Source organism: Canis lupus, chromosome 23 (assembly GCF_003254725.2).
Source record: "Canis lupus dingo isolate Sandy chromosome 23, ASM325472v2, whole genome shotgun sequence".
NCBI classification, from domain to species: Eukaryota; Metazoa; Chordata; class Mammalia; order Carnivora; family Canidae; genus Canis; species Canis lupus.
In genome coordinates this window covers 13,949,743-13,977,163 of record NC_064265.1, presented here as the reverse complement: position 1 = coordinate 13,977,163, position 27,421 = coordinate 13,949,743, and the positions used below count along the sequence as shown (strand labels likewise).

The following is a 27,421-nucleotide window of genomic DNA, read 5'->3' as shown; positions in this document are numbered from 1 at the left end:
TCACCAAGTATAAGTGTATTATTATCTAAGTATTTCTTCACTTTGGTTAATAATTGATTTATATATTTGGCAGCTCCCACATTCGGAGCATATATATTGAGGATTGTTAAGTCCTCTTGTTGAATAGATCCTTGAAGTATGATATAGTGTCCCTCTTCATCTCTCACTACAGTCTTTGGGGTAAATTTTAGTTTATCTGATATAAGGATGGCTACCCCTGCTTTCTTTTGAGGACCATTCGAATGGTAAATGGTTCTCCAACCTTTTATTTTCAGGCTGTAGGTGTCCTTCTGTCTAAAATGAGTCTCTTGTAGACAGCAAATAGATGGGTCCTGCTTTTTTATCCAGTCTGAAACCCTGCGCCTTTTGATGGGGTCATTAAGCCCGTTCACATTCAGAGTTAATATTGAGAGATATGAGTTTAGTGTCATCATGATATCTATTCAGTCTTTGTTTTTGTGGACTGTTCCACTGAACTTCTTCTTAAAGGGGAATTTTAAGAGGCCCCCTTAAAATTTCTTGCAGAGCTGGTTTGGAGGTCACATATTCTTTTAGTTGCTGCCTGTCTTGGAAGCTCTTTATCTCTCCTTCCATTTTGAATGAGAGCCTTGCTGGATAAAGTATTCTTGGTTGCATGTTCTTTTCATTTAGGACCCTGAATATATCCTGCCAGCCCTTTCTGGCCTGCCAGGTCTCTGTGGAGAGGTCTGCTGTTACCCTAATACTCCTCCCCATAAAAGTCAGGGATTTCTTGTCTCTTGCTGCTTTAAGGATCTTCTCCTTATCTTTGGAATTTGCAAGCTTCACAATTAAATGTCGAGGTGTTGAACGGTTTTTATTGATTTTAGGGGGGGATCTCTCTATTTCCTGGATCTGAATGCCTGTTTCCCTTCCCAGATTAGGAAAGTTTTCAGCTAGAATTTGTTCAAATACATATTCTGGCCCTCTGTCCCTTTCGGCGCCCTCGGGAACCCCAATTAAACGTAGGTTTTTCTTCCTCAGGCTGTCGTTTATTTCCCTTAATCTATCTTCATGGTCTTTTAATTGTTTGTCTCTTTTTTCCTCAGTTTCCCTCTTTGCTGTCAACTTGTCTTCTAGGTCACTCACTCGTTCTTCCACCTCGTTAACCCTCGTCGTTAGGACTTCTAGTTTGGATTGCATCTCATTCAATTGGTTTTTAATTTCTGCCTGATTAGCTCTAAATTCTGCAGTCATGAAGTCTCTTGAGTCCTTTATACTTTTTTCTAGAGCCACCAGTAGCTGTATAATAGTGCTTCTGAATTGGCTTTCTGACATTGAATTGTAATCCAGATTTTGTAACTCTGTGGGAGAGAGGACTGTTTCTGATTCTTTCTTTTGAGGTGAGGTTTTCCTTCTAGTCATTTTGCTCAGTGCAGAGTGGCCAAAAGCAAGTTGTATTGGGAAAAAGAGAAAAAGAGAGGAGAGAAAGAAGGAAAGAAAAGAGAAAGAGAAAAAAAAAGGGAAGAAAAAGAAAAAAAAACGAAAAAAAAAAAAAAAAAGAAGAAAAAGAGAAAGAAAAAGAAAGGAGAAAAAAAGGGGGTGGGGGAAGGAAACAAATCAAAAAGCAAAACAAAACAAAAACAAAAACAAAAACAAAAACAAAAACAAACAAACAAAAAAAGAACCACCGGGGAGTATCTTCTGATTCTGTGTTCTTTAAGTCCCTTGGCTTCCCCTGGAAGTTGTCCGTCTAGCTGGTGTTCTGGGGGAGGGGCCTGTTGTGCTGATTTTCAGGTGTTAGCAGTTGGGGGAGCTGCTGTGCCCCTGCCTGGTGCAGGGCTCAGTGGGGGTTGTTTACCCCGTGAGGCCGCAGGAGGAACAGCCCCAGTGGCGGGGCAGCTCTGGAAACCTGGATTCAGCTCCGGCAGGAACTCCGTCTGCAGGGCCTGGAGGCTCCGGGGCGGGGCCGCTGATCTGCTCAGCTGGGGCAGGAGCGTCCTTGCTGTCCTGGGCCCTCCCGGCCTCTGCCTGTCCCGGGGGAGGCGGGATCCTGGGCTGTGTCCCGGCGCCCTGTGCTCCGGAGCCTGCGCTGGTGGATTCGCGCTCCCGGGCCGTGCAACCCCCTCCGCGGAGCTGCCGCCCGAGCCCCTCCGAGCTGCTCCTGGAACCGCGCAGCCCCCTCCGCACGGAGCCTCTTCTTCTGCCCGAGCCCCTCCGAGCTGCTCCCGGGGCCGCGCAGCCCCCTCCGCGGAGCCGCCGCCCGAGCCCCTTCAGCTGCTCCGGGTCCCGCCGGGTCCCGCCGTGCGCGCTGCAGCCCTTAGGGAGCTCGGCGCACTCTCCTGGGCGCGCAGTTGCTGTTACTGTCCCAGGGAGCCCGAGGGCATCCCCGCCCTCCTGGGTCCTGCTCCAACTCCCCGCGAGCCCCTTTCCGCCCGGGAAGGTCGGTGCAGCTCCTGCTCCTCCGGGACGGGGCTCTCCTGTCCTGGGGACCCTCGCCCCGGCCTCAGCCCGGCTCCTCGCGGGGCCCCTCCCCCTTGGAGGCCTTTGTTCCTTTATTTCTTTTTCCCCGTCTTCCTACCTTGATAGATGCGCGAACTCTTCTCACTGTAGCATTCCAGCTGGTCTCTCTTTGAATCTCAGGCCGAATTCATAGATTTTCAGGATAATTTGAAGGTTTTCTAGGTAGTTTGGTGGAGACAGGTGATTTGGAGACCCTACTCCTCCGCCATCTTGCTCCTCCCCCCCGAGTAGCATGTTTAAACCGAGGCAAAGAGCAAAGAAAGAGGAATCGCGAAAATCCGCAATAAGACAAAAAGCCCACTTAGCTATTTTGGAAAATATCGTCTTATATAAATATGACATCCGCCAGGAGGTGAAGTAAAGGCCAGCTTAAAACGTGCATACTTTATTTTTTATTTTCATTTATTTTTATTTTTTATTTTATTTATTTATTTATTTTTAGAAAGCACAGGCAAGGCAGGGGCAGAGAGAGAGAGGAAGAGAGAAGATCTTTAGCAACCACCACCCTCAGCACAGGGTCTGGTGCAGGGCTCACTCTCACGACCCTGATATCATGACCTTAGCCAAAATCAGGAGTCAGACTCTTAACCAGCTAAGCCACCCAGGCATCCTTCTTTTATTTTTATTTTTTTAAGCATTCATGCACTTTAAATCTCCATCACCTGAAAGACTACTTCAGTGTTAAGGGATTAGGGTGTGCCTGTTTGGGTCACATGATGGTTACCCAGACTTGTCTAATTTAGACTTTGAAGGAGATTCATAGATTCACACTCTCCCAGTTCAGCTTTCAGGCTATGCTTGATCTCCTTTCCCTGTAAAATCTCCCACAAGTCACAGACTGGTACCAGGCCTCATATCACTCAGGGATACTAGAGAATCTCACATCTTTCCAAGGATTTAGGAAGCATAGGAAATAATCCAGTTACAATTCTCCTTGCTCTGGGAAAGGACCATTGCCTTTGTCTTCTTTTCCAAAGGAGCGTTCATTACCTTTTCTTTAAGCAGAAAACAAGTCCAATGTCCTATGCCATCCTCTCTGACCTCTCCTCCATTCCCCATGAAAACCTGCTTTGGCCCCCACGGAACGTACAAAATTAGACACTGTGGTTTATGCGACTTTGAAGATTAGGACTAGAAATGAAATAAACTGGCTGGGTTATGACCTCAACTATGGAGACTTTTTCTTTGTCGTGTAGGAATCTCAGCCATGAGGTCGACACTTGGGATTGATGCTGATCCCACCATTTTCCTTCGCTGACCTTGGCCATTCCCTGTCCCTTTCTGAGACCCATGCTGTGAGAATTATTGATGGATTAGTACATTCATTTTTTTTAAAGAAGATGTCCTCTCAAGGCTTCCTCGGGGTGGCTTTGCAACCAGGGTCAGATGGGGCAGTTTAACTTAGAGGTTGACCTAAAGAGAAAGCACTTCATTGGCAGCTATCTTAGGCCAGCTTTACTAGAAGTAGTCTGACACACAGATTTTTGTGCAATGGTTTATTGAGGATGGGTTTCAGGGTAAGGGACTAAGAGAAGCAGGATGGGGAAGACCTCAGCAAACCTGTAGTTTCAAGAGAGGTCTAGCCTCAGCCTGATCTCATGGGAAGCTGTAGAGAGTGAATTGCACCACAGTGATCTCCCTGCAGAGGCAAGAGGGTTAGACAATTAAAACTGCCATTTTAATTTATCATTGGCTGCAGGCTTGCCTCTTGGGGGTGAGGCTTTCTGGAAACCTCCAGGCCAGGCAGCTCTCTCATCAGCCAAGGACAATCCTCCAGGGAAGGGCAAAGGTATGAGCCCTCAGGACTCAACACCTGTGGCAGCTGGGTCTGGTGCTCCTGGCTTAGTAAAAGGATCCAGGAAGGGAGCCAGTGACACCAGTTATGGCAGCCAAAACAGTTGGAAATGGAAATGGGGTGGACTGGTAGATTAACTAAGGAACGTTTTATATCACATATAAATCCTATCACATTATATTGTATTTGAAGATACATACCTCAAGGCATGGTACCCAGAGAGCATCATATTGTTCGATTACATTGGAGTACGAGAGAAGTCTGGAGGGGAACATGGAGGTCATCCAATCCAGCCCCTTCCTTTTATAGAAGAGAAGAGATAGGTTAGAGGAAACTACTGAGAACCAGCTCTGGTTACCAGTCCTCTGCTTTTGTCTGAATTCAACCCAACTCCTATCTACTGAATGCCTCCAGTGTGTGTGGCATGATCTTAAGCACTAGGCAGAGAATTGGGAGACTCTAGACTCAGCTTCTGCCTTGGACCTTAGGAATTCACAGTCTATAAAAGATCAGGGAATAGAAGAAAGAAATAGGAATATAACGCGGATCAGAATCCAGATCTCACCTCTAGAACAGTAAAGATTAAGTGCTATGGCACCTGAGGGCAAAATGGATACACAGAAGGCTATTTTGTGCTTGTCTCAGTGTGATGGGAGGCCTTAATCACAAATCTCCAAAAAAACAGATGGTATCTTGGCTGCTCTTCTATTTGGGGGGTGGAGGTGGGGATATCACAGAAGATGGTTCTGGGAAAGGGAAGAAAACAAATAAACAAGAATAGGCCAGCTTTTTTCAAAATATACCTTGAAAGCTCCTTCAACTCTAGGCCTGGAAGGGCAAATTATTGAAAGTTTTACTCATTAAACAAGATTATTTTGTTAAAGGTCAAAGGTCTTACTTTCTGTGGAGAAGAATGTTAGATACAGCCCATCCTCCCTTCCCAGTGCAGACATGCAACGACATGTATGTTGATCCACCCACTTAAATTAGTGTGTTGTTTTAGTATTCACCTAGAGTTTAAGCATTGCCACTTTGGACAGGACCTAAGATTCATTCATTCATTCATTCATTCATTCATTCATTCTTCAACAAAGAATGTGATGAGAGCCTCTTGTATATTTGTGGCCCTGTCAGGGGTGCTAGGAATACAAGAATGACAAAAGGGAGTTGGAACCTGCCCTCAAATGCTTGCAGTCTTGTTAGATGACAAATAAACATGTGATTATATCAAAATATGATACAGGCTAAAATAGAGCTCTGCCCAGGACACCTAGCCAGGAATGCCTTGGGGGATATTCAAGGAAGTTTCTGTAAAGAGATTGACCTTAGTTGAAATCTGAACCCCTAGGGAAGAGGTATTTCACCCTCTCTTATCTCCTTTGTATCACTAAAGGAGAATTACCTTTCTAAATTTTGTTTGTTGGTGTGTTATTAATCTCTTTCCGTCATCCTAGTAAACAGCATTGCTCAACATTTGTGTCATCAGTGCTATGGTAAGGAGCCTTTATAGACATTGTTTTCTGTGTGATTTTTGTTTGTTTGTTTGTTTTTTAAGTAGCCTCCACACCCAATGTGGGGCTTGAACTCACAACCCTGAGATCAAGAGTCACATGCTTTACTTACTGAGCTAGCCAGGTGCCCCAACATTTTTTATCTTCATTGACACTCAACATCAATGTTTTTCCTTCATGGAAAAATATACATAGTCTAAAATTCACCCTTTCAACCATTTTTAAGTATTGAATTCACTAGCATTAAGTACATTCACAGTGTTGCCTAACCATCACCATTACCTATTTCCAGAACCTTCTCATCCCCCGCAACTGAAACTCTATTGCACTCATTAAACAATAACTCTCCCTCTCTTCTCCCCCCAGTCCCTGGCAGCCACTGTTCTTTCTGTCTCTATGAATTAGACTATTTTAGGTACCTCATAAATGGTATCATGCAATATTTGCCTCTTGTGACTACCTTATTTCACTTAATATTCTTAAGGTTCATCCATGTTGAACCATGTCAGAATTTCATTCCTTTTGAGGCTGGATATCCCATGAGGTTTTCCACCACATATTAAACATGCTTGTGTAGTGGGGACCTTAAGAACTATCTCCCGAGAACCATCACCCCATTGAGAATGCTTGCATTAAAATGTAAGCTCAGAGGGCACCTGCATGGCTCAGGTGGTTGAGCATCTGAATCTTGATTTCAGCTCAGAGGGTGATCTCAGGGTTGTGAGATGGAGCCCCAAGTGGGCTCTGAGCTCAGTGCAGAGTCAGCTTGTCCCTCTCCCTCTGCTCCTCCCCCTGCTCATGCACTGATATGCGCTCTCTCTCTCTCTCCAAAATAATTAACTAATTAATTAATTTTAAAAATAAATAAAATGTAAGCTCAGTGACCTTGTTGGTCTTGTTTTCACTGTCCCCAACTGTTAGCACAGTACCTAGAACATAGCAAACCCTCAACAATTATCTGTTGCATATTTCTCAAGCTCATTCCACAACCACTCCTTTTATTTTAATCCACTGTTCTTAAAAATTGCTCTCAGAGTAATCACAGATATATCCTGATGCTCAGTGCTTCAAGCTCCTCAGCCAGTCCTCTCAAATTGTTCATATCCACTCTCAAAGGCCTTGTGTTCACCTGCTCTCTTTGACAGAAGTGAAAGATTATGAGCCCCCGTTTGGTTCCAAGGTGCGAGAGCATCCCTGCGTTGAGAGCATGAAGGACAATGTGCTGAGAGACCGAGGACGACCAGAAATTCCCAGCTCCTGGCTCAACCACCAGGTAAGGAGTGGCTGCTCAGAGGGGAGAAGATTTACCTGAAGTAGCCCCTAAGATGGGAGAGAATTTTAGGCTATTGGGCTTCAGCCTAAGGGCAGGTCTCTTTGTGTTCTAAGATCCTCTTACTTTTAGTTTAGTTTAGTTTTTTAAGATTTTATTTATTTATTTATTCAGGAGAGACACAGAGGAAGAGGCAGAGACACAGGCAGAGGGAGAAGCAGATTCCCTGCAGGGAGCCCAATGTGGGACTCGATCCCAGGACTCTGGGATCACGCCCTGAGCCAAAGGCAGGCGCTCAACCACTGAGCCACCCAGGCGTCCCTGTTACATTTTGTTTATTAAGAACATTTCGATAAAGCGGCATGGACCTTATTGTTCTAAGTTCCAAGCAGGTAGACATTCAGAGAAGGCTCTCAAGGGCACTTGTCCCACTGTGCTAGTCCGTTTGTTTCTGGGTTAAAATATTTTGTTCACAGCCTCTGCCCCTCACCCCTCAGCCTTCACCTAGAGTTCTTGTGTTGTGTTGCCTTCTGGGTTCCAAATATGTTCTCCTGGGAATCTTCAGCTCTAGGAGGGAAGTACTTAGCAGAGTGAGAAGTAAGCAGAGTTTGGCAGCCAGCTGGCTTTGGGGGGTGATGGCCGCGTGCTCAGGGCCATGTGTGGGCCACGAATACAGTTTGCAAAGAGGAAGCCAGTTGGGGAATAAAAGAAAGCCAAGAGAAATAGGACAGTGCAAGTGAACAAATAGGAAATGTGTCTGTGGGGAACATCTTCGTGGCTGCAGTCTTTCCTTTTGAGATGGTAGGCAAGGCCATCTGTGCAAGGGCAATAGTTCTGGACTTACAGGGTAAGGGAGAACTATCCAGATTCTTTGTCTGGGGGCCTTTTGACGAGGGCAATGGTCAGAGAAAAGAGAAGAGGCAGGTTGCGAGGCCGAGGGGGCCGTGGGATATACCCAGAAGAGAGTGTGAAGGAAGAATGTGAGGGAATAGTGTCCTCTCTCACCGACAGAACTGATCTTTCTACTGAGGAAAACATTTTATTGCCTCCTTTGAAAGAATTCCCTTATCCAGTGAGGGCTGGGGCTAAGTCATAGGTTTTCCTCGGGGCAAGGCAAATGGAGATAAGAAACAGAAACAACAAATCACGCACAATCAGGAAGACAGATGGAGCAGGAAGCCGGGTCTGTGCCAGTCCTGGCCTGGAGCCACTGCAGCAGACAGACCCTAATAAAGTCTGCGGAGACAGCGAGAACCAGGCCACGGTAGCCCAGGACTTCCCCAGGGTTTCGGGCAAAGCCTCTTTGACTGAAAACACAAGACTGTTTGGTGTTACGTCTGAAATCAGGAGGCACTGGTGTTATTTCTTGAAGACTCTGTTGCCTCCTCCGCTGTACAGTTCTTGTAATGAAGCCATTATTCATGATGATAAAATTCTGGAAAGAATTTGCATAATACATTTTTTTTCTCTTAATGAGATTTGTTGCCCTATTGATTTCAAGTTAATGCTTAATATTTAATTTAATTTACTGCCTGTAATTACAGTGCCAAAATGAAATAAATGTTACTTGTGTACCAACAATACCACTACACTCTTAACAGGCCATCAATCAATACCGTCAATTAGGTGAATTATACAATTAATTCAACATCATGAATTCGCTCACAGGTCGGGAAAGAGGGAGAGGTGCCTAGGTGTGTTGGGAAAGTTACTGGTAGTAGATGTTGAACTGGAAAGTGCTGGGATATATCCATCCCACCTGGACCACTTGTGTGAAGGATCACCAATGACCATGCAAGCCTCTAACTGCCAGGAGCACACTCTGTTTCTGCCCATCCATTTATTGCCCGCTTTATTGCCAAAAAAGGGCTTGAAATGATAAAAATATTTGCAGTGCAAAATAAAAATGACTGTGAGTGTAGACCCATGCCACCATACTGGGCAGCATTTCCTGGATGGGCCTTTTGAATGAGCCCTTTATGGGCTTGGACTAAGCCCTCTGATGTCACCTGGAGTCTGGCACAGGTGACCTACCAGACAGCTGCTTCTAGAGTGCAGCCAGATGTTGCTGGGGGGCAGTGGGGTATAAGAAGCCATCCTCAGCAGCTGTTGGAAGCTGTCCACGGAACAGGTGACTTTACAAGTTGAAACCAGGCTAAAGCCTAGACTTCACTCTGATTGGGGTATTCAGTGCTGTTTAAATAGAAATGCATGTATAATTCCAACTATAAAGATACTCTAGAAAGGCAAAACCCCAGAGACGTTAAGATCTGCAGTCTCCAGGGGCTCAGGGAGGAAAGAAGAAGGGGTGGTGGGGCACAGATGATTTGGGGGGATAGGGAACTTATTCCATGGGATACTATAATGGTGCATACACGTCACTGTATGTTTGTCAGAGCCCCTACCATGTACCCCGATATGAACTGTGGACTTTGGTTGGTTGGTAGTGATGTATCAGCATTGGTGCATTGATTGGAAAAAATATACCACACTGAATGAAGCAAGAGGTCGATGGTGGGGGAGGAGGTATGTGGCAATCCTCTGGGCCTTCCACTCAGTTTTGCTATGAACCTAAAACCACTCTAAACAATAAAGCCAAAAAGTGCCCCCCCTCCAAAAAAAAGGAAATGGTGACAGAGCATTAGGGGCCACTTCATGGGAATTTTCTGGTATTGAGGATGCTACTGTACCCCTGAGGCCTACTGTACCCAAGAGGCCGACTGGGGAGTCCTTTTGGTCTCTCCATTTCACAGCCTGTTGTGATCAAATGGTGCAGGGGAGCAAATGGGCACAGCAGGCTTCCGGGACAGTGCACTCCCCCTTTGTTCCACAGACAGGCAGCTGGCCCCATCTTGTGGGCGCTCAGTCAGGACGTGGGAATGCTCGGGCTCTTTGGCACCGGGCCTGTGCCGCAGAGGCAAGGTCAGTGGGCCACCCCGCCCTCCGAGGAGCCCGCAGACCAGCAGCTCAGGGTGCCTGTGCCTTCTCTCCCACTGCAGGGCATCCAGATGGTGTGCGAGACTCTGACCGAGTGCTGGGACCACGACCCGGAGGCCCGGCTCACGGCCCAGTGCGTGGCGGAGCGCTTCAGTGAACTGGAGCACCTGGACAGGCTCTCAGGGAGGAGCTGCTCTGAGGAGAAGATTCCCGAAGATGGCTCGCTGAACACTACCAAATAGCTCTTCCGGGGCAGGATGGCCTAAGTCTAAACAGGCTGCCCCTGTCACCAAAGAACAGAGGCAGCAGGAGGCTGCCCCTGAACCTGAACCAATGCTTCCTGGAAGCCCAGGGGGTCACTCCCCTCCCTGTAAGCTGTGGGCATTGAGCAGAACCCCTGGCAGCAGGGAGTGGGTGACATGAAGCATTCTATGCCTTTGACATTGTCATAGGATAAGCTGTGTTAGCACTTCCTCAGGAAATGAGAATGATTTTTACATTAGCCAATAACATTTGCACTTTATTAATGCCTGTATATAAATATGGAATAGCTCTGTTTTATATATATCTATATATGTCTATATCTATATATATACAGCCATACTCTGGAAAGAGACAAGGAAAATAAAATCAAATATCCCAGGATATTGGTTTGTTTGGAGAGCTCCGGAGCCAGGCGCAGAAGGAAGGGATCCGTGACAGCATTAGCACTTGACAATCACACGTGCGCTGGTTTCCTGACTACATGAGGTGGGGGCTCCATGTCTCAGAGCCTGCTGTGGCCACGCTGCACTTGCTTTTGCAAGATAATAATTCCCTGCGGGGGGGGGGGGGTGCTTTTCTGGCCATGGAGCCAATTATAGTCGCACTGTTTGGGGACCAGATCCTGGGGGTCCCCAGGTGCCACTGTGTCTCCTGGACTTTTCACTTGAGCTTCAAGCCCACATCTGGTTTGTGAGCCATCTTCCTCAACCAGCTCAGATGCCTTGTCCCATTTCTAAGAGCTTAAAAGTTCTTTGAGCTCCTTTTTTTACCTTTGCAGGCTCTACAGGCGTGAAAAGCAGGACAAATTTCCCCACTGACAAAATTGACACATATTCTACTAAGGAGAGATCATTCTTTCTTTAATTCCCACCCCCTGCCCCCATATCTATGCTACTATACTCTCGGCCAGTGTCCCTATCCTTTAAGGGGAACAAATGTCCCGTCCAGGGTTCGTTGTGTTTGATTTTTTGTGAGGCTTGGCTTGAGCCTGTAGCTTTCTATGCAAACACCAGTGGGTTCCATCTTTCTGGGCTCCTGAATGCTCAAGAATATCTTGGGCTAGTCAGTAGGATTTGAGCTGTGCAGCACTGCCATGATCAGAACTGTTTCCTCAGGCACTCTGAACATGTGTTTTGCTTGGCCAGCATGGGATTTAACAAAATTGAGCCACTTTTTAAATATTTGGAGGTTTTGAAAAAAAAAAAAAAATCTGGATCCCGCAAGTGAGGATAGATAGCAGATGGTTTCCACTTTTTCCCAGTCCACATTATTCACAAAACAAAGGTGTGGACACACTTATAAAGCTGCTTTAACTTCTCAACGTAAATATTTGAGTTTCCAACTGCCCACCCCATCCCAGTCTGGGAGTTAAACCTGCCCCTAACCAAGGCACCTCAGAAGAAATGTGCCTTCCATCAGTCACTCTCTGGCACTATACTATGAATTTGATTCCCTCCCTCTTGGTCTGGTGTTAAGATTTGAAGTTGGTCTTTTCTTGGACTGAAGGGGACCCCCTCTAAGGGGTCCCAGGTAAGCCAAATCTATTTTGTCTATGTATTAAGAGCGTTTGCCCCTGCATTAGGGGAGAGGAGCTCTTACCTAGAAGCTTTTACCACGGTAATCAGCCTCTCCACCATGCCAGCCTTCCCGCCCTTTGCAGGATTTGCTAGCCAGGACTTGAATGTGGGACACCACGAAAGTCCCATTTGCAGTAAAGATGCCTGTGTCCACGTGAGCAAGAACAAAGAATGAGCTTTAATACTCCATAGAAACTTGTTAATCCACGAACAAGTGTTAAATGCTGCAAATAATCTCTTTTTCAAAAATGTTTTTGAAGCTACCTATTTTCAGCCAAATAGGAATATTGGAGAGGGCTGGCAGGGAGTAGATGAGTTCCATTTGGATTTTTGGAAGATCTCATCTCATTGAGGTTTTAGCAGATGTGCTGCGATTTGGGATTAGGTGAACCTCATCGGCACCCTGCTCCTGGGTTGGGCTGAGAGAATTTGGGACAGTTTGCCTGCAGTACCATGGAAGCGCCCAGAAATTCCAAGTACCTTAGGATTTGTCGGTGCTGTCCCAATAGCTGTTGCTCATCGACCTCTAGTGGTGAATTTCTAGAATGCTGGTCCATTAATGGGATTTTCCAAGATCCAAAAGAGCTTTATCACGTCTGGGTGGTCATCAGCATAAACTGGAATGTAGTGTCAGATGATACTGTGGCTTGTTTTATTATTTTTTTTCTTTGTCAAGAAGAAGACCAAGGAATAACATTCTGTAGTTCCTAAAAATACTGATTCTTTTGATTTACTACTATACATAAAGGGAAAATTTTATTCTTTTATGGAACAATTCAGCAGTACTCATGTATTAAAATAGGAATGTGAATGCTATATACTCTTCTTATATCAAATGTCTCAAGCACCTATTTTCATTCTATGCATTGTTTGTCTTTTATATAAATAAAATGTTTATTAGATGGAATAAAGCAAAAATACTCAGGTCAGCTTCCTGCCTCCTGATTCTATTCATCATAAGTAAGCCATTTAACCTGACTTGGTTATTCTGTGGTTTATGCAGGAAAAGTCACAAGACACATTCTCTCCAAATTTCCAGTAGTCATCGTCTCCTTCAACTGACAGTCTCGAGTCCTTTTCTTTAAAAAAAGCAATCGCAAAAGTTCCATAATATGAGATGTACCGGATGCCACTGGTGGCCTGGGCATGAAGTCTCTAGGTGTCCCAGCCACCACCTTGCCTGTTCCAGGAACTGCCTCCAACCACATGACTGCTTGCTTCTTCCAGGTTTTGGCACAGCCAACCCTGCTGCTAAGAGCTCTCTTCTGTTTCTTATATTTTCCTCTTCCCTCACATTGCAAGCCGTTGACTATCTATTTGACTTCTGTCATGTGTCATGCTTCTTCCCTCTTCCTTCCTACTTAGCCACAGCATCCTACTTGGGGATTTTAATCAGGGTTCTCTGCATCATCAGATGAATGTGCCTTAGGCAGTCGGTTCCAGGTCATGGCTTAAAGAGCTTCTGGTAACTACGACTACTGCCCAAATTTTGTGTTACCTGTTTTGGAATCTGAGAGATTCTATGGCTTCTTCTAAGTTACCAACTGAGTTCTAAATAGTTAAGATTCTAAATATTTAATGTGATAATGCCTTTCTATATCTCAGCACTACTGGCGTTCTGCATTGTATAATTCTTTGGGGAGTGGGCCCATCCTGTGCATTGCAGGCAGCATTCCTGGCACCCACCCCACAGCTGTGACAGCCAAAAATGTGGCCAAACATTGCCAGATGTCCCCTAGGGGACAAAATCACTCTCAGCTGAGAATCACTGAACTGGATAATGTGGTCCCATACTACTGTGAGCGTGAGTTACAGTGCTATCTTAACTAGTAGCTCGGCAATTTTAGTGGGAACCTCCTCCTCCATTTACCAGCTATGTGACCTGGATAAATTACTTAACCTCTCTGTGTCTCAGTTTAAATATGGTAAGCTAGGCCTCATCCTATACAAGATACCATTGCAATAGGAATACATACAAAGGTTTTTGGAATTGTGTCTTGAACTTGGAAAGCCTGCAAACCATATAGGCCAACATTAGGTTGGTTTAGTTTGCCAACGGCTGCTTTGGCAAAGAGGTAGATTTTGAAGTAGACCCTAGAAAGCATTAACAACCTAGAAGAGATCTGGGCACATGCTACAGATCTGTAGAACAGAAAGGTTTCTGTCCTGTGTATTATAATCTGAGGAGAACTCTCATTGACTAAGTACTCGCTGTGTCATCAAATTTAATCCCACTACCTCCCTGAGGTAGATATTATGCCAATTTTAATATAAGAAGTCATGCTGAGAGAACTCAAGAAAGAAGCCTAAGGTTTCCCAGAAGTAGAATCTGGGTACACGGCCAAGTTGTCCTAGAATTTAGGACAATTTGGAATAATCCTTGGTTCTTTTCTCCACCTTGAATTGTTTCCTGAGGAAACTGGCCTGCCCAGTGGAATGAGAGGTCAACTGTGATGGCATGTTCTACTCCATTGACAGTGTGATCATTGTTCTCATCTCCCAACCATGGATCTGTTTGCTCAGCGCAGGCAGGGAAGGTGCTTCTTCATCTCTATTGTCCACTTGGTCTCCACTCATATGATCAATGGTGTCTAAAGCCTTAAGAACGATTGAAGATGAATGAATCTGTGTGGATAGCGTCTAACGTGTGAAATGTACACAGGTCCTTCAGATGACTTCAGATTGTGCCAACCCTTAAATACATGGTTTTAGTGGGTCTGATTTTATTTTAACATGCAATGAAAAAAATTAAATAAACACCTTAAGCCTGGGGGTTCACAAATATTACTCTGTATAAAGCACTACTATGGACTGAGTATTCAGAAGCACCAAATACTGTTCTCTTTTTCGCCTTCTTTGTCTGCTGTAATCTTCACCACAAACCTGCAAGGTAGCCTTACCTCCATGTTTGCAATGAGGATGTTGAGGCAGAGAGTGAGCTATTACTAAGAGTCCCATGGTTCACCATCTTTAGGCTGGGATTTGAATGGAAGCAATGAGATTCCAAAGCCCACACTAGACACAAGATAAAGCTGGTGTAAAAGGCCATGGGGGAGCCTCTGGCATGCTCCAGAGTCTGATTCGCTAGCTTCAAATATGGAAGAGGAAAATGCAGTTTGCACTGAAGGGGAGGGAGTTGCCCATAAGGGAGCCCAGGGAGAGAAAGTCATTCCTCAAAGGCACATGGACTCTGGGCTCCAGCCCAAAAGCTTCAGCCAAAACAGGAGCCAAGGTCTTCTGACCCCCTTTGCAGGCTCCGTTTTGCTGGGGTTATTTCAGTGCTGGCTGTTGCAAGGTCAGGAGCATTCCCAGTTGGCAGTAAGTCTCCCAAGTGCCCTCAGCAAGGATGCGGTCTCTTGCACCACTCACCAGCTTTTGAATGCAGGCGCTCTCAGGGTGCCCAGGAGGTTGTGTTTAGGGGCGGCAGTTTTTGTGGTAAGCTCTCTTTGCGCTGACATGCTAATGGTGCAGTCCTGAGGGAAGTCCCTTCCTGAGGTGACAGACAGGAAACTTTTCATTTCAACTACTATGTCCGTCCTTGTCCTTGTCCGCAAAAGTCGCCGCAATTGGCATCTGCTCATTCTGTTCATTTTCTTCCTGAAATAGGCCTTCTAATCGTCACTTATCACCTTTCCAATTACTTTTTTTTTTTTTTTTCACTTGAATAATTATCGCTCCAGACTATGGGTTTGGGGCCACAGTTTTCAGGCATTTTGCAAACTGTGCTGATAAGGACAAGATTGTGAACTTTCCCACATGACATGGCCTGCCAATCAGCCTCACGCAGCGTAATTTCACTCTAGTACCTCTCCTGATCTTTGCTGCATTTAAAAATAACTTGTTAATAGTCTTCCCATTCTAATTAAGCTGAAATTGCACACACTGCAAAATGCTTGCTCTCTTTCACTCTAGTAATGTGCGTGCATGCACAAGTGGTCCTTAAAAATCACTTCTGTATGCAGCTACATGGTAAGCGACAGAATAAACCCACAATGGCAAACAACAGGAAAACTGTGGCCCACATGCCTTCAGGTCATCAAAAAAGATAAAATGCCTTTGAATTTCATTTCGTCTGAATATTCATAACAAAATCATTAAAATCGGGACCTCTAGAGCTAGAACCCCTTGGTTCAAATCCCAGCTCTGCCACCAACTAGCTATGTGACTTTGTGCAAGTCTGTTAACCATTTTGTTCCTCTGTCTTCTAAATGTGTACAATGGGAGAAGCGATAGGACCTACCTGGGAGAGTAGTATGAACTGCTATAAGAATAGAGTTCCTATTTTAAGAGCGGTTAGGATAGAGATGGTGCACATAAGCACTAGTTGTTAGGATGATAATGATCATTTTGTCCATCGTACTCTAAGATGAAGCTATTGTAATATTTTACAGACATACTGTTCCCCAAATTTGAGGGTAAAATGGACTCTTGAAGAAAATGAACCATATTTCACTGTAACTGTGAGCAGAACACCCCATATCCTTGAAGGGAGTATTCTACTCAACGTGCCTGGCGTGGCTGTGGTGGTAAATGCAGGTCTCTAGGGGACCAGCAATCTTGAGGTTTAGTATAGCTTCACCATCCACCACCCCATTCTTCCATGACTTTGGTTTCTTGCTCTAGTGCCTCACCTGAGACCCCTCCCTATCCTGACGACATTAGAAAGTTGGAGAAAAATCAAATGACCTACTAAGTAAAAATACATGGGAAAAGTATTCATAGTGTTGATGCAAGATAGGATGTATTACCATTTTTGGACATGGATATATACACTGAAACTTTGCTGGGACGTTAGATTCTCACTCATGTATAATGTTATATATGTGTATGATAATCATCCTAGCAACCCTATGAGGTAGTGAGGATTTTCCCCCTTTTGCAGTTAAGGAAATTGAGAGAAGTATCTCATGCAAGTTTACAGTTTGTACCCAGTCTCTCTCGGAACGAACTGTCCACATGCCCAAGCTGTTTTGTCCATATTTTTTTTTCTTCATTCAGCATACATTGGTTAAATGCAAAGTGGTTTACCATCCAAGATCTGCTTGCATCCTGAAAGCAAGAACTATGTTACTCGGCGTTTTATACCAGCATCTAGCACAGAGTGGAGCATAATAACAATTGTTCAATAATTTCCACTGAGAGAAGAAAAGAAGGCTCTTGGCTTTAGAAGTTCACAAGCCGACCGAGGAGACAGACATACAAATAAGCAGTACATGATCGAGATGTCCTTACTGGTAAGGCCTATTGGAGTGATCTTTAGCCTGAGGCCAAAAAGGCCTAGGTTTTGCAGAGAAATCCCAGTGAGGACTCAACTGCTGTTCCATACCTGTCCTACCCGTATGGATGTAATGCTTCAGCCACCACCACCTCCCCCAACAGGATGGTCTTACTTCTTCAATTCCCCTAGAACTCACTCTCATGGAGCTTTTGCTTATCCCCTAAGGCTGCTGCAACAAATTACCACAACCTAAACCAACAGAAATTTAATCTCTCACAGTTTTGGAGTCTAGAAGTCCAAAATCAAGGTGTCAGCAGGACCTCATTCCTTCTGAAGTCTCTAGGGAATAGTCAGGCCTGGAGCTTCACTTGTACAGACCCCACTGGCTCCAGGTGTTTCTTGGAAGTTTATAGCCACAACACTACAGGCTCTGCTTCCATCTTCATATTACCTTTTTTCTTTTCTTCTCTGTGTGTATCTTATAAGGATATTTGTCATTTGAGTCAGGGACCACCTGGATAACCCAGGATGATTGCATCTCAAGATTCTTAACTAAATTCCATCTGCAAAGACCCTTTTTCCAAATAAGGTCACATTCACAGGTTCTGGGGATCAGGACATAGATACATCTTTTTTGGGACCATCATTCAACCCAGTATAGAGTATTGGCCAATTCCTCTGGTATAAATTCTTTCAAGATGAAAAAAAATCTCAAGTCCAAGACTCTTTCCTTTGGTCACTTGAGGCATTCTGAAAGAGGACACAGATTCACAAACTTTATTTGGTTTAATTTTCTATCTGAATACACATACACAAATGGTATGTTTATACTGTACAATAATTAAAATATCACTTAAGGATTACCGTTTACCTCAATGACTTCACATTCTTTTTATACACCTGTCATTTTTTTTCCAGAAGCACATGTCCTCCAGAAATATGGGAATGCAATATGGCAATTCTTTTCTTATCCACTATACCTTCCTTGGATGCCACCCTGTGTTTGACAGCCCCTGATACCATGTAGGGAAAAATTCATGGTACTCCAACTATATTATGGAATTTCACACCAGTGCCAAACTTAGAAAGACTATAAACGTGTGAAAATATGTATGCATCTTGTTCCAATGTCCCATCTCATTCCTTTGGAACCCAGGAAGGGTGAGGATGGGAATTTAGGGTCTAGCCTAAGTCTTATTTCTCAATCCCTTACCTCTGTGACCTTAGGTATTCTAATTATTATTCCAGCATAGCAAATGACTGTAAATAAAACCTAGTGGCTTAAAGCAATCATTTTACTTTCCTCAAATTTTGTGGGACAGGAATAGGAAAAAGTCTTGTGCTGGAAAGATCTCACTTGAACTCCCTTCTACCAATGAACTCCCATGTTGACTAGGGGTAGAATCATCTGATGGCTCAGCTGAGCTGGACAACCAAGATACCTCACTTGGCAGTTAATGCTGGTTGTTGGCTGGGAGCTCAGTTGGGACAATCATCTAAAACACCTAGAACACCTACACATGGCCTTGCCAGCTGACACTGTCAGGGCAGTAGAGTTCTTAATGGCAGCTGGCTTCCTCTAGGGTGAATGTGCCAAGAGAACCAGGCAGATACTGCATGGAAATGACATTTTGTTGGAAATCTTATAACATCACTTCTCCCACACTCCTAAACCAAGTAGTTGCAAGTCAATGAAATTCAAAGCAAGGAGACATGGCCTCAGACCTCTCAATGGGAGAAGTGATGAAGAATTTTAGGCAATGCTTAAAAGTTACCATGGGTACTTTACAGTATGTGGGGCTCAGCCTCTCATTTGTAAAATGGAACTACATTGTAAGACTCCTCTAATACTTAGAGCCAACGAAGTACTTTCTTTTCATTATCTCAATTACTCACATTAATATTTATATGTCCTTTCCTTTTCTCTATTACAAAATAACCATATTACAGGAAATGAATGAAAAAAAGAAAAAAAACCTTTCCATTTCTATAGACTCCTTAGACTTTTATGTATCTTAGAATTGTTTTCTATGTGTATATTTTTGTGTTTGTGTGTGAGTGTGATAAACTCACCAGTTCCCCATTCTGGAAACTTTTTCTCAGAATTAAGCCAGAAGGACATTCTAGAATCTTATTTTTAAGAGGCACCAGTTACCATTATAACTAAACATGGTATGTAGCAGTAAAATTTGATATCCTAATTCATTTGTAGTGGTTATTAACCTCCGATTACAAACTCAGATGTGTAAGAAATGTCACATATCTTATTTTTCTATAAATCTATTTAATTTTGATTCTGAATCCCTATCCTGCTGGACTAGTGGGAAATTCAGCCCTTATTTTGGGGGCTTCTTTCCCCACTAACTCTTGAGGTTTTGCCATTGTTTCAGGTTTCCTGCAGTAAGAACAAGGAAGAAGGTGTTGGGTAGTTCTGGTTTCCAGTTATCAGTGGAGCCTGATTTTTCTCCTGGGCTGGGGAAAATAACACATACTAGGAATATTGAAAATATATATCATATTAAAATATATTACTTAATAAATATTATTAATAATATTAATAAGAAAATTATTTCTGGGTTTGTTCAGCTCTGTCTCTCTTCTGGTCTCTTGCCTTGCTAGGGAGCTGGTATTTTTCTTGGGAAAACTTGAGCATCACAGATCCAGATTTGCTTCCCTTAAAACTCACCATATCCTCAAGTCCCTGCCTAAGAGCAATACTTGTAGTCACAGTCTATGAAATGTGACATTTAATTATATATGAATTAACTATCCCTGGAATATTTATTAAGATCGGAGCAGCTATCTATCTGAGGAATGTATATTAAAGTTACTTTATATAACATATGCATCTCAAATGTATGTGCTGAAGTATTTGAAAGTAAAATGCAGACTACAATTCACTATCTGAGGTTCTTTGTGGATAATCCCCTTTCAATTTCCCAGGGCACTGAGAAGCCCTTCTAGTTAGAGCATGGAGCACTGGGTACACAGAAAGATAAAGGTGGTGGTATTTAGCTGAAACCCTCCTAGCTTCTCAACCTCCACACTTGAACTTGTTTGGGACTGAATGGAATCAGCTGAAAATCTTCTGAAACCAGGAAGTATTATATTTTCTTCAGCTTTTCCTGGTTGGGGTAGTAGACCCTACCTCTGGAACAGAACCAGTTTTGTTGGAACGCCTCCTCACTATAGCTCCGCTATGGACTGTGCTGAGTCATGATTACTAGAAGGAATGTCTCTGCTGTTGGCACAAACAGGACAGGAGAAAGCTGTTAATATAGGCAATACCTTGTGGTTTTGTTTTATGAGACAAGAATTTTGTTAACAATAAAGATACTGTGTTAGGAAATTCAATCATTCATACAGTAGCACTGTGTAAAGACATTAAATCATCCACAAGTTATAAATCATCAGTAATTGATACTAAATGTGATTTCTTAAAATGCTAATACTAAGTTTAAATTCATTGAACATTCAAAAACTTATCAGTCAATATTATAGAAGTGATTGAGTAAATTACAGTCAGAGGATAATCATGTAGACGAGTTATGTAGACTGCTATGCATAACCTAATACGAAGTTGAGAAGAATCATGGAAAACAAACAAACTTGTAACCTGTTCTAAATTTTTTTTGTCTTTCACATGTATCTATGCTCATTAATTTATCATTCTTGCATTGATATGTTACATTGTTTCCCACTTTCCATTTTCCAGCATTATGAATATTGGCAGGATGAGCATTTTTACATATGTTAACATTTATATATTTTTCATTTCCTTAAGATAGATTACAAGAAGTGATGAATATTTTCATGGTTCTTGTCATCTATGACCAAATTATTTGCCAGAATAATTGTGTCTATTTTTATTGCCACCAACAATGCATGAGAACCCCAGCACGTTCACCAGATCTATATCTCTACATAGTATCCCTTTTTCGTTAATTTAATATTCCATGATTATACATCATTGTTGATACTATTTGCATTTCTTCCATAGAAGGTTGAACTTTTTCCATATGTGTTTAGAGATTGTAGTTTTATCACTGAGAATTATCTGTCATGTCTTTTACATATTTATCTTTTATACTTAAATAATTTTATAAATTATAATAGCTGACACACTTTCCCAGGTTTATCTCCCTTTTCATTTTGCTAATGTGCATTTAATCTATCCAAATTTTAAAATACGTATGGAGCTAAATCACTTACTCTATTTCCTTATGAATTCTCCTGCATTCAGATTTAGAAAATAACTGTCTTCCAAAAATCTAATAAATAACCAATGCTATTTTCTTAAAGATTTTCTGTGACACTCTCTTTTAATAATTATTTATTTTCTCTAGAATGTATTTAGGTGTATGGTGTGGGCTTGACGGAAGATCATTTATATCTTTATAATTGCCAATCAGATACCCCAACATCATGTAACATGGGGATGATGGTAAGAAACTAATTTATGATTGATTTGTGTTATTTCCTTCAGGACACAGTAGATTTGTCCTTATAATAAAAACTACTTCTGGACCATTTTGCTCCATTATCCAAATTTCAGTGCAAGGCTGTTATAGATAATGTCATTTCTAATTAATGTCTATACTTTTCAATTCCCAGAATTTTCTTCAATACTATGGCTTGTTATTTGTTGTGGTTGTTTGCTGTAGTTGTTCATGCTTTTTTTGTTCTCATTCATTTTTCTTTATTAGAAAAAATGAAAAATTCAGCACATACCCAGGCCTATACCATATATCCAGACTTCATAAATGTGCTTTTTCATATTTGATTCAGCATTTACTCTTCCATTTAAAAAGAAACAAAATATTATAAATATATCACCACCATCTCGGTAGCTATTCTTAGTTCCTAATTCCTGTTCCTGTTGAGCTTCCCAGAGCCCACCCCTATTATTAATTGTGGATCCTTCCCATCAATGCATGTACCTACAGTCTGGAATGTTATCTTCCATGTAGGATTTTTCTAAATTTCTGAGTGTAACTCTATATGTATTGTTCTACCACCTTTTTTCTTAAGGTCATGTTTTTGAAATCCATCTATGTTGATACATATCTTATTCATTTTAACTGCCATGTTGTGTTTAATCACATGCTAATGTAATCAAACAAGAATGCCATTACATTGAGGTGGCTCAAATGCCTTGGTAGCCTAGTAAGCAAACTAAAACTTAACCCAGAGTTAAATCCTATAAATGCCTCAAGGTTAAGAACAACCAATCACAAAGAGCAAACTAGTCTATTCCAAATAATGCAATCACTTAGGCTATAGCAAATCAAATAACTTCCTTACTCTGCTTCTGTGTCTTCTCTATCTCTAGTCCCTGTCAGTGGAATACTCTTAACAACTTTTCATTTGGTGCTGCCCAGTCAAAATGATAGTTGTTCAAATAAACTTCAAAATTTTAATATCCTTCAGTTTATCTTTTCATACACATAAATACACTACAATCTTTTCATTTACTCTGCTCAAAGATACTGGGGTTGTTCCCATTTTTCTTTTTTTATAAAGTGCTAAGTAGACAGTATGGATCTATTTTATTAGAAAATAAAATGATATTGAATTTAGTTAAAAGAAGTAAAATAATTTAGATTATAAAATTCATCAGTAAATATACAGACTAAGCATAACTAGTAAAGAGATAGAATAAGGAGAAATTACAAAATTATGACTTTCCCAAAGTGAGGAAAGATCTGCTAGTTTAAATGCTAACAAAATACGTACAGGATATGTATGCTAAAAACTGTAATAAACTGATTACAAGGGATATAAAGGACTATTGAGGAGGAAAACATTTTACTCTGTCCTTCAAGTTTCTTTTAGCTGGTCTAAGAATCAAATGGACATGAGACAGATTAACAGGTGAAAAGCAAACAAAAGTTTAATAGTATATATACCATATATATATATATATATATATATATATATATATATATATATGAAAGACCCGGGAAAACTGAGTAACACCCCAAAATGGCTGAGACGATCACCTTAAATACCATCTCCAGCTAAAGTCAAAAGCTGATATTGTGGATGGGAAGTCAGTTATGGAAAGTCACCAAGAAAAGCAGGATAAACACAGGTAAATTTGTTTTGCAGTCATTACCTTCTCCATAGATGAAGGTTTTTAGATTTAGAGTCATCCCTCTCTTCCTGGTACAAAGGGAGACATGTTTACAAATGGAGATTTCCTTATACCTATAAATGTCTATTACAAAAGTACAACTTCTACTTGGTTTTCAGAGCTTTGCTTGTGTCTACAGTTTCTTAAAAATAACTAGCTTAGGGGCCCTTGGGTGGCTCAGTCAGTTCAGCACTGCCTTCAGCTCAGGTCATGATGTCAGGGCCTGGAATTGAGCCCTGCATCAGGCTCCCCACTCAGCAAGGAGTCTGCTTCTCCCTCTCCCTTTGCTCCTTCCCCACCCCATAGTCTCGCTTGTGCTCTCTCTCTCTCTCTCTCTCTCAAATAAATAAACGAAATTTCAAAAAACAAATAGCCAACTTAAAATAATCAATGTCAAAGAGGCATACCTTGAACTGGCAAAATTTGCTCCCCACAAGAACAAAATAATTGGAGCACTACACTGTGACCATTAATTGGAAGACTCAAAATTGTTAAGACATCATTATTCCCCAATTGAAACTGTAGAGTCAACACAATCCAACAAAAATCCTAGCCCCCACTTTTTTTGTAAAGATCAGCAAGAAAATTCCAAAATTTATATAGAAATACAAAGGAGCTAGGACAACTCAAAGAATTCTGAGAACAAAGTAAGTTGAAGGGCAGACTATCCAGTTTGAAAACATAATATAAAGCTATAATCATCAGAATAAACTGCCCAGAAATAGACTACATAAATATAGGTAACCAATTATTGATAATTGATGAGAAATCTTGTTATATAAATAAAATCTCTTGCCAACCCATAAAAAAATTATCCACAAAAGTAGAAAAGAAAAAAAAACTAGCTTTATTATTGAATAAACATTAAATCAGAATGTGAGATACATCTAAGGAGATTATAAAGACAGAAAGAAATAACGTTATTTTATATAGCAAAGCAGATACAATCCATTACATACATGTTAATTGTCTTTATCAAAAAGGAAAAATAAAACTTCTCATATCTCTATAACAAACAGAAAGAGAGTCAAACGCTGAAGTTAAAACTCCCTCAGAGGCAGAGAGACAAGGTCATGCTTCTTGATCTTTGCATTTCAAAGAGATAGTCCATTATTCTCAAAAAAGAAAACTTTGGAAAGCAAAACTGGCAAGAGGCTCATTTAGCTTTTAAAAGGACTAAACTGCATTAAAAAAAAAAAGAGAGAGCATTTACATTTTCATATTTTCCAAAGGAAATGCTAAAGAGAAAGGAGAGCAGTAAGTTCTCTTCCTCTTTTGGTATGAGGGAGAATTTATTTATTTATGTTTGTATTTGCCCTAGCACAGGGTGCAAAGTCAATTCAAAGGAGACAGGATAGTTCTTTCAACATATGGTATTAGAGAAACCAGGAGTAATTATGCAACATAGGTGAACCTCAATATATAACACACATTTTTATATAAAAACGAATGCAACATGGATTATAGATATATATGTAAAGTTATAAAACTTCTAGAAGAAAGCAGGAGAAAAATCTGGCTGACTTTGAGTTTGACAATGAGTTTCTTTGAATGTGACACCAAAAGCATGACCCATAAAAGAAAAATTGACAAGCTGCAGTTGGTCAGAATTTAAACTTCTGTTTTGTAAAAAAAAATGGTAAGAGAATGAAAAGATAAATCAAGGGTTGGAATAAAATATGTTTTTTAAAGATTTTGTTTATTTATTTATGAGAGAGAGAGAGAGAGCATGAGCACAAGGATGAGAGAGAGAGAGAAGGAGAGGGAGGGGGAAAGAATCTCAGGCCAACTCTTCCTTCAGTGTGGAACCTGATATTGGGCTCAATCTCAGGACCCTGAGATTATGATCTGAGCTGAAACCAAGTCAGATGCTTAACCAACTGGGCCACCCAAGCACCCTGGAAGAAAATATTTTTAAATTATATTTATGAGAGAGTACTTGTATTCAGAATCTAAAAAATGGGCAAAATACTGAACATGAAATTCACCAAATAAAATAGATGGATGGCAATAGATATATACAAAAACTCAACATTATCAGTCGTTAGGGAAATGCAAATTAAAACCACAAAGACACATCACTATACAGGCACTGGAAATGCTCATTGAAGGGATCAGAATATGCCACCTTAAAATATGCCACTTTGGCATAAGAGTAATTTCAAGCTGAAGGTAAGTGAGAAATAGCAAACACAGGAGGAACTCTCTTCCTTTTTCCTTTCTGCCAGAAGCAAGGCACATTTTCCCTTTTACAAAGGAAGTATATCAGCTGAAATGATTTGAGTCTGTATAACAAACCTTACTGAACAATCCTTATTTACTATTTATTTCCTAGTCCCCTTCTCACCACTTACTTTCCTCCCCAAAAAGCTGAAATACTCTTTTCCTTTGTCTAATATCTTCCCCACATTTTATGACCCTTTGATAAAATGGTATATAGGCCTCTGGGTCTAACATGCATGCAAAATAAATCTTTGTCCTGTTAATTTGTCTTTTTTCAACTAATTCACAGGTTCCAGTACTGAACACAAGAGGGTAGGGGGAAACATTTTTACCCCTCCTGTATATCCACAAAAACACTGATATCACTAAGTGCTTGTAAGAATATTGAGCAACAAAAAGTTGCATAGACTGCTAGTGGGATATGAACTGGTATAGTCATTTTAGACAATCATTTCGGAGTTTCTTGTAAAGTTGATGATATACTTTCCATATTACTTAACAATTCCTTCCTAAGCATTTAGTCAAACATTGAAAATTTATGCTCACACAAAATCCTGTATACAAACATTTATAGAAACTTTATTTATAATTGCCCTAGGCTGGAAATATCCAAGAAATCTTTCTTTCTTTTCTTTTTAAAGATTTTATTTATTTATTCATGAGAGACACAGAGAGAGGCAGAGACACAGGCAGAGGGAGAAGCAGGCTCCATGCAGGGAGCCCAATGCGGGACTCCATCCTGGTACTCCAGGTTCACACCCTGAGCAGAAGGCAGACACTCAACCACTGAGCCACCCAGATGTCCCTCCAAGAAATCTTTCAACAGATAAATAGATCAAGAAACTATGGTATATGCATTTGAAGGATTACTACTCAGCCAAAAAAATGCATGAACTATTTGTTAACATTACAACATGGGTGAATCTGAAGGGCATTTTACCAAATAAAAGTTGCTAGACTCTACATGCAACATTTATATGATTCCATATACATGACACTATAGAAAAGGGAATAATATGAGATTATTGGTTGCCAAGACTTAAAGGTAGAGTAACTGATAAGGGACCACACAAGGAAATTTTTAGGGTGATGTAATTCTTTTATTCCACAGTTTCAGATATCTGACTATATGCCTTTTTCAAAACCCCCCACAAAAATAAACCACAAAGGGCTAATTTTACTATATGCATATTTTAAAAACTCAAGTAGGATGGCAGGGCAATATTAAAGAAAAAATTATTCTGACACTGGTTAAAATGTCAAGAAAGACGTTATTCAAGACTATGGCTATAAAAATACCTCAAAAAGGGAGAGATTAGGTTCAACTTTGAATTCAAAGACAGTTATTGATTGGTAGCCAATGAACAGAATGAGGGGGGTCAGTGAATTGAAAATTATTAAGAAGAGCCATCAAGTTTTGGCAGGGCTCTTGCCTAGCTGACCTGACAAAATTCTTGCTAGTGGCATGTCAAGACAGACATCAAAGGTGGGGGATGAAGAACTTGGTCAGAAACCAAATCAGGGATTCTTTGTAAACCTACTTAGTGGGCTTATTACTGAAACTAGATTCTCAGTAAAGATAAACGTAGAAGTCCAAAGTCAAAGCCTAGTTGAGAAGAGAGCTCAGAAGGGCCCATCAAAGTTTGGGTGAAGATAAACTCTTTGCCAACAACCAGAAGAGGATATAGTATAAGACAAATAAATCTAATTGAGTAGCAAATATGGGATACAATGTCACTGAAGGGGATGGGGGAAAATGTACTAAGCTAAGAGACTTTGGGGAATAAATTTTTGGCTCAATACTGTAAACCTAAGGAAAAAAAGAAATCTTCATAAATACCATACTCTAGTTGGTAAATTTGTTTCTTTCAGGGGCACAATAATGCAGGTTAGCAATTCCGAAATTAATTTATGTGTATAGTACAATTGAACAAATAAGTAAACATATTATAACTAAGAAAAGTCAGATTTTGTATTGTTAGAGAATGAACTTATAAATAAGCAGGGCA

The 27,421-nt window shown here is 41.3% G+C and overlaps 1 protein-coding gene across 2 annotated transcripts in view; it reads left to right on the top strand.

The window, feature by feature from the left end:
* The window catches only part of TGFBR2 (transforming growth factor beta receptor 2), a 96,202-nt gene extending 83,438 nt beyond the window's left edge, over nucleotides 1-12,764 (top strand). For both annotated transcript variants that reach the window (XM_049099701.1, XM_025461082.3), the window contains exons 6-7: nucleotides 6,933-7,060; nucleotides 10,057-12,764. In XM_049099701.1, coding sequence (XP_048955658.1) covers nucleotides 6,933-7,060; nucleotides 10,057-10,236 — 308 coding nt within the window. In that variant the 3' untranslated portion in view covers nucleotides 10,237-12,764. The remainder of the gene's footprint in view (nucleotides 1-6,932; nucleotides 7,061-10,056) is intronic.
* The last annotated feature ends 14,657 nt before the right edge of the window (nucleotides 12,765-27,421 follow it).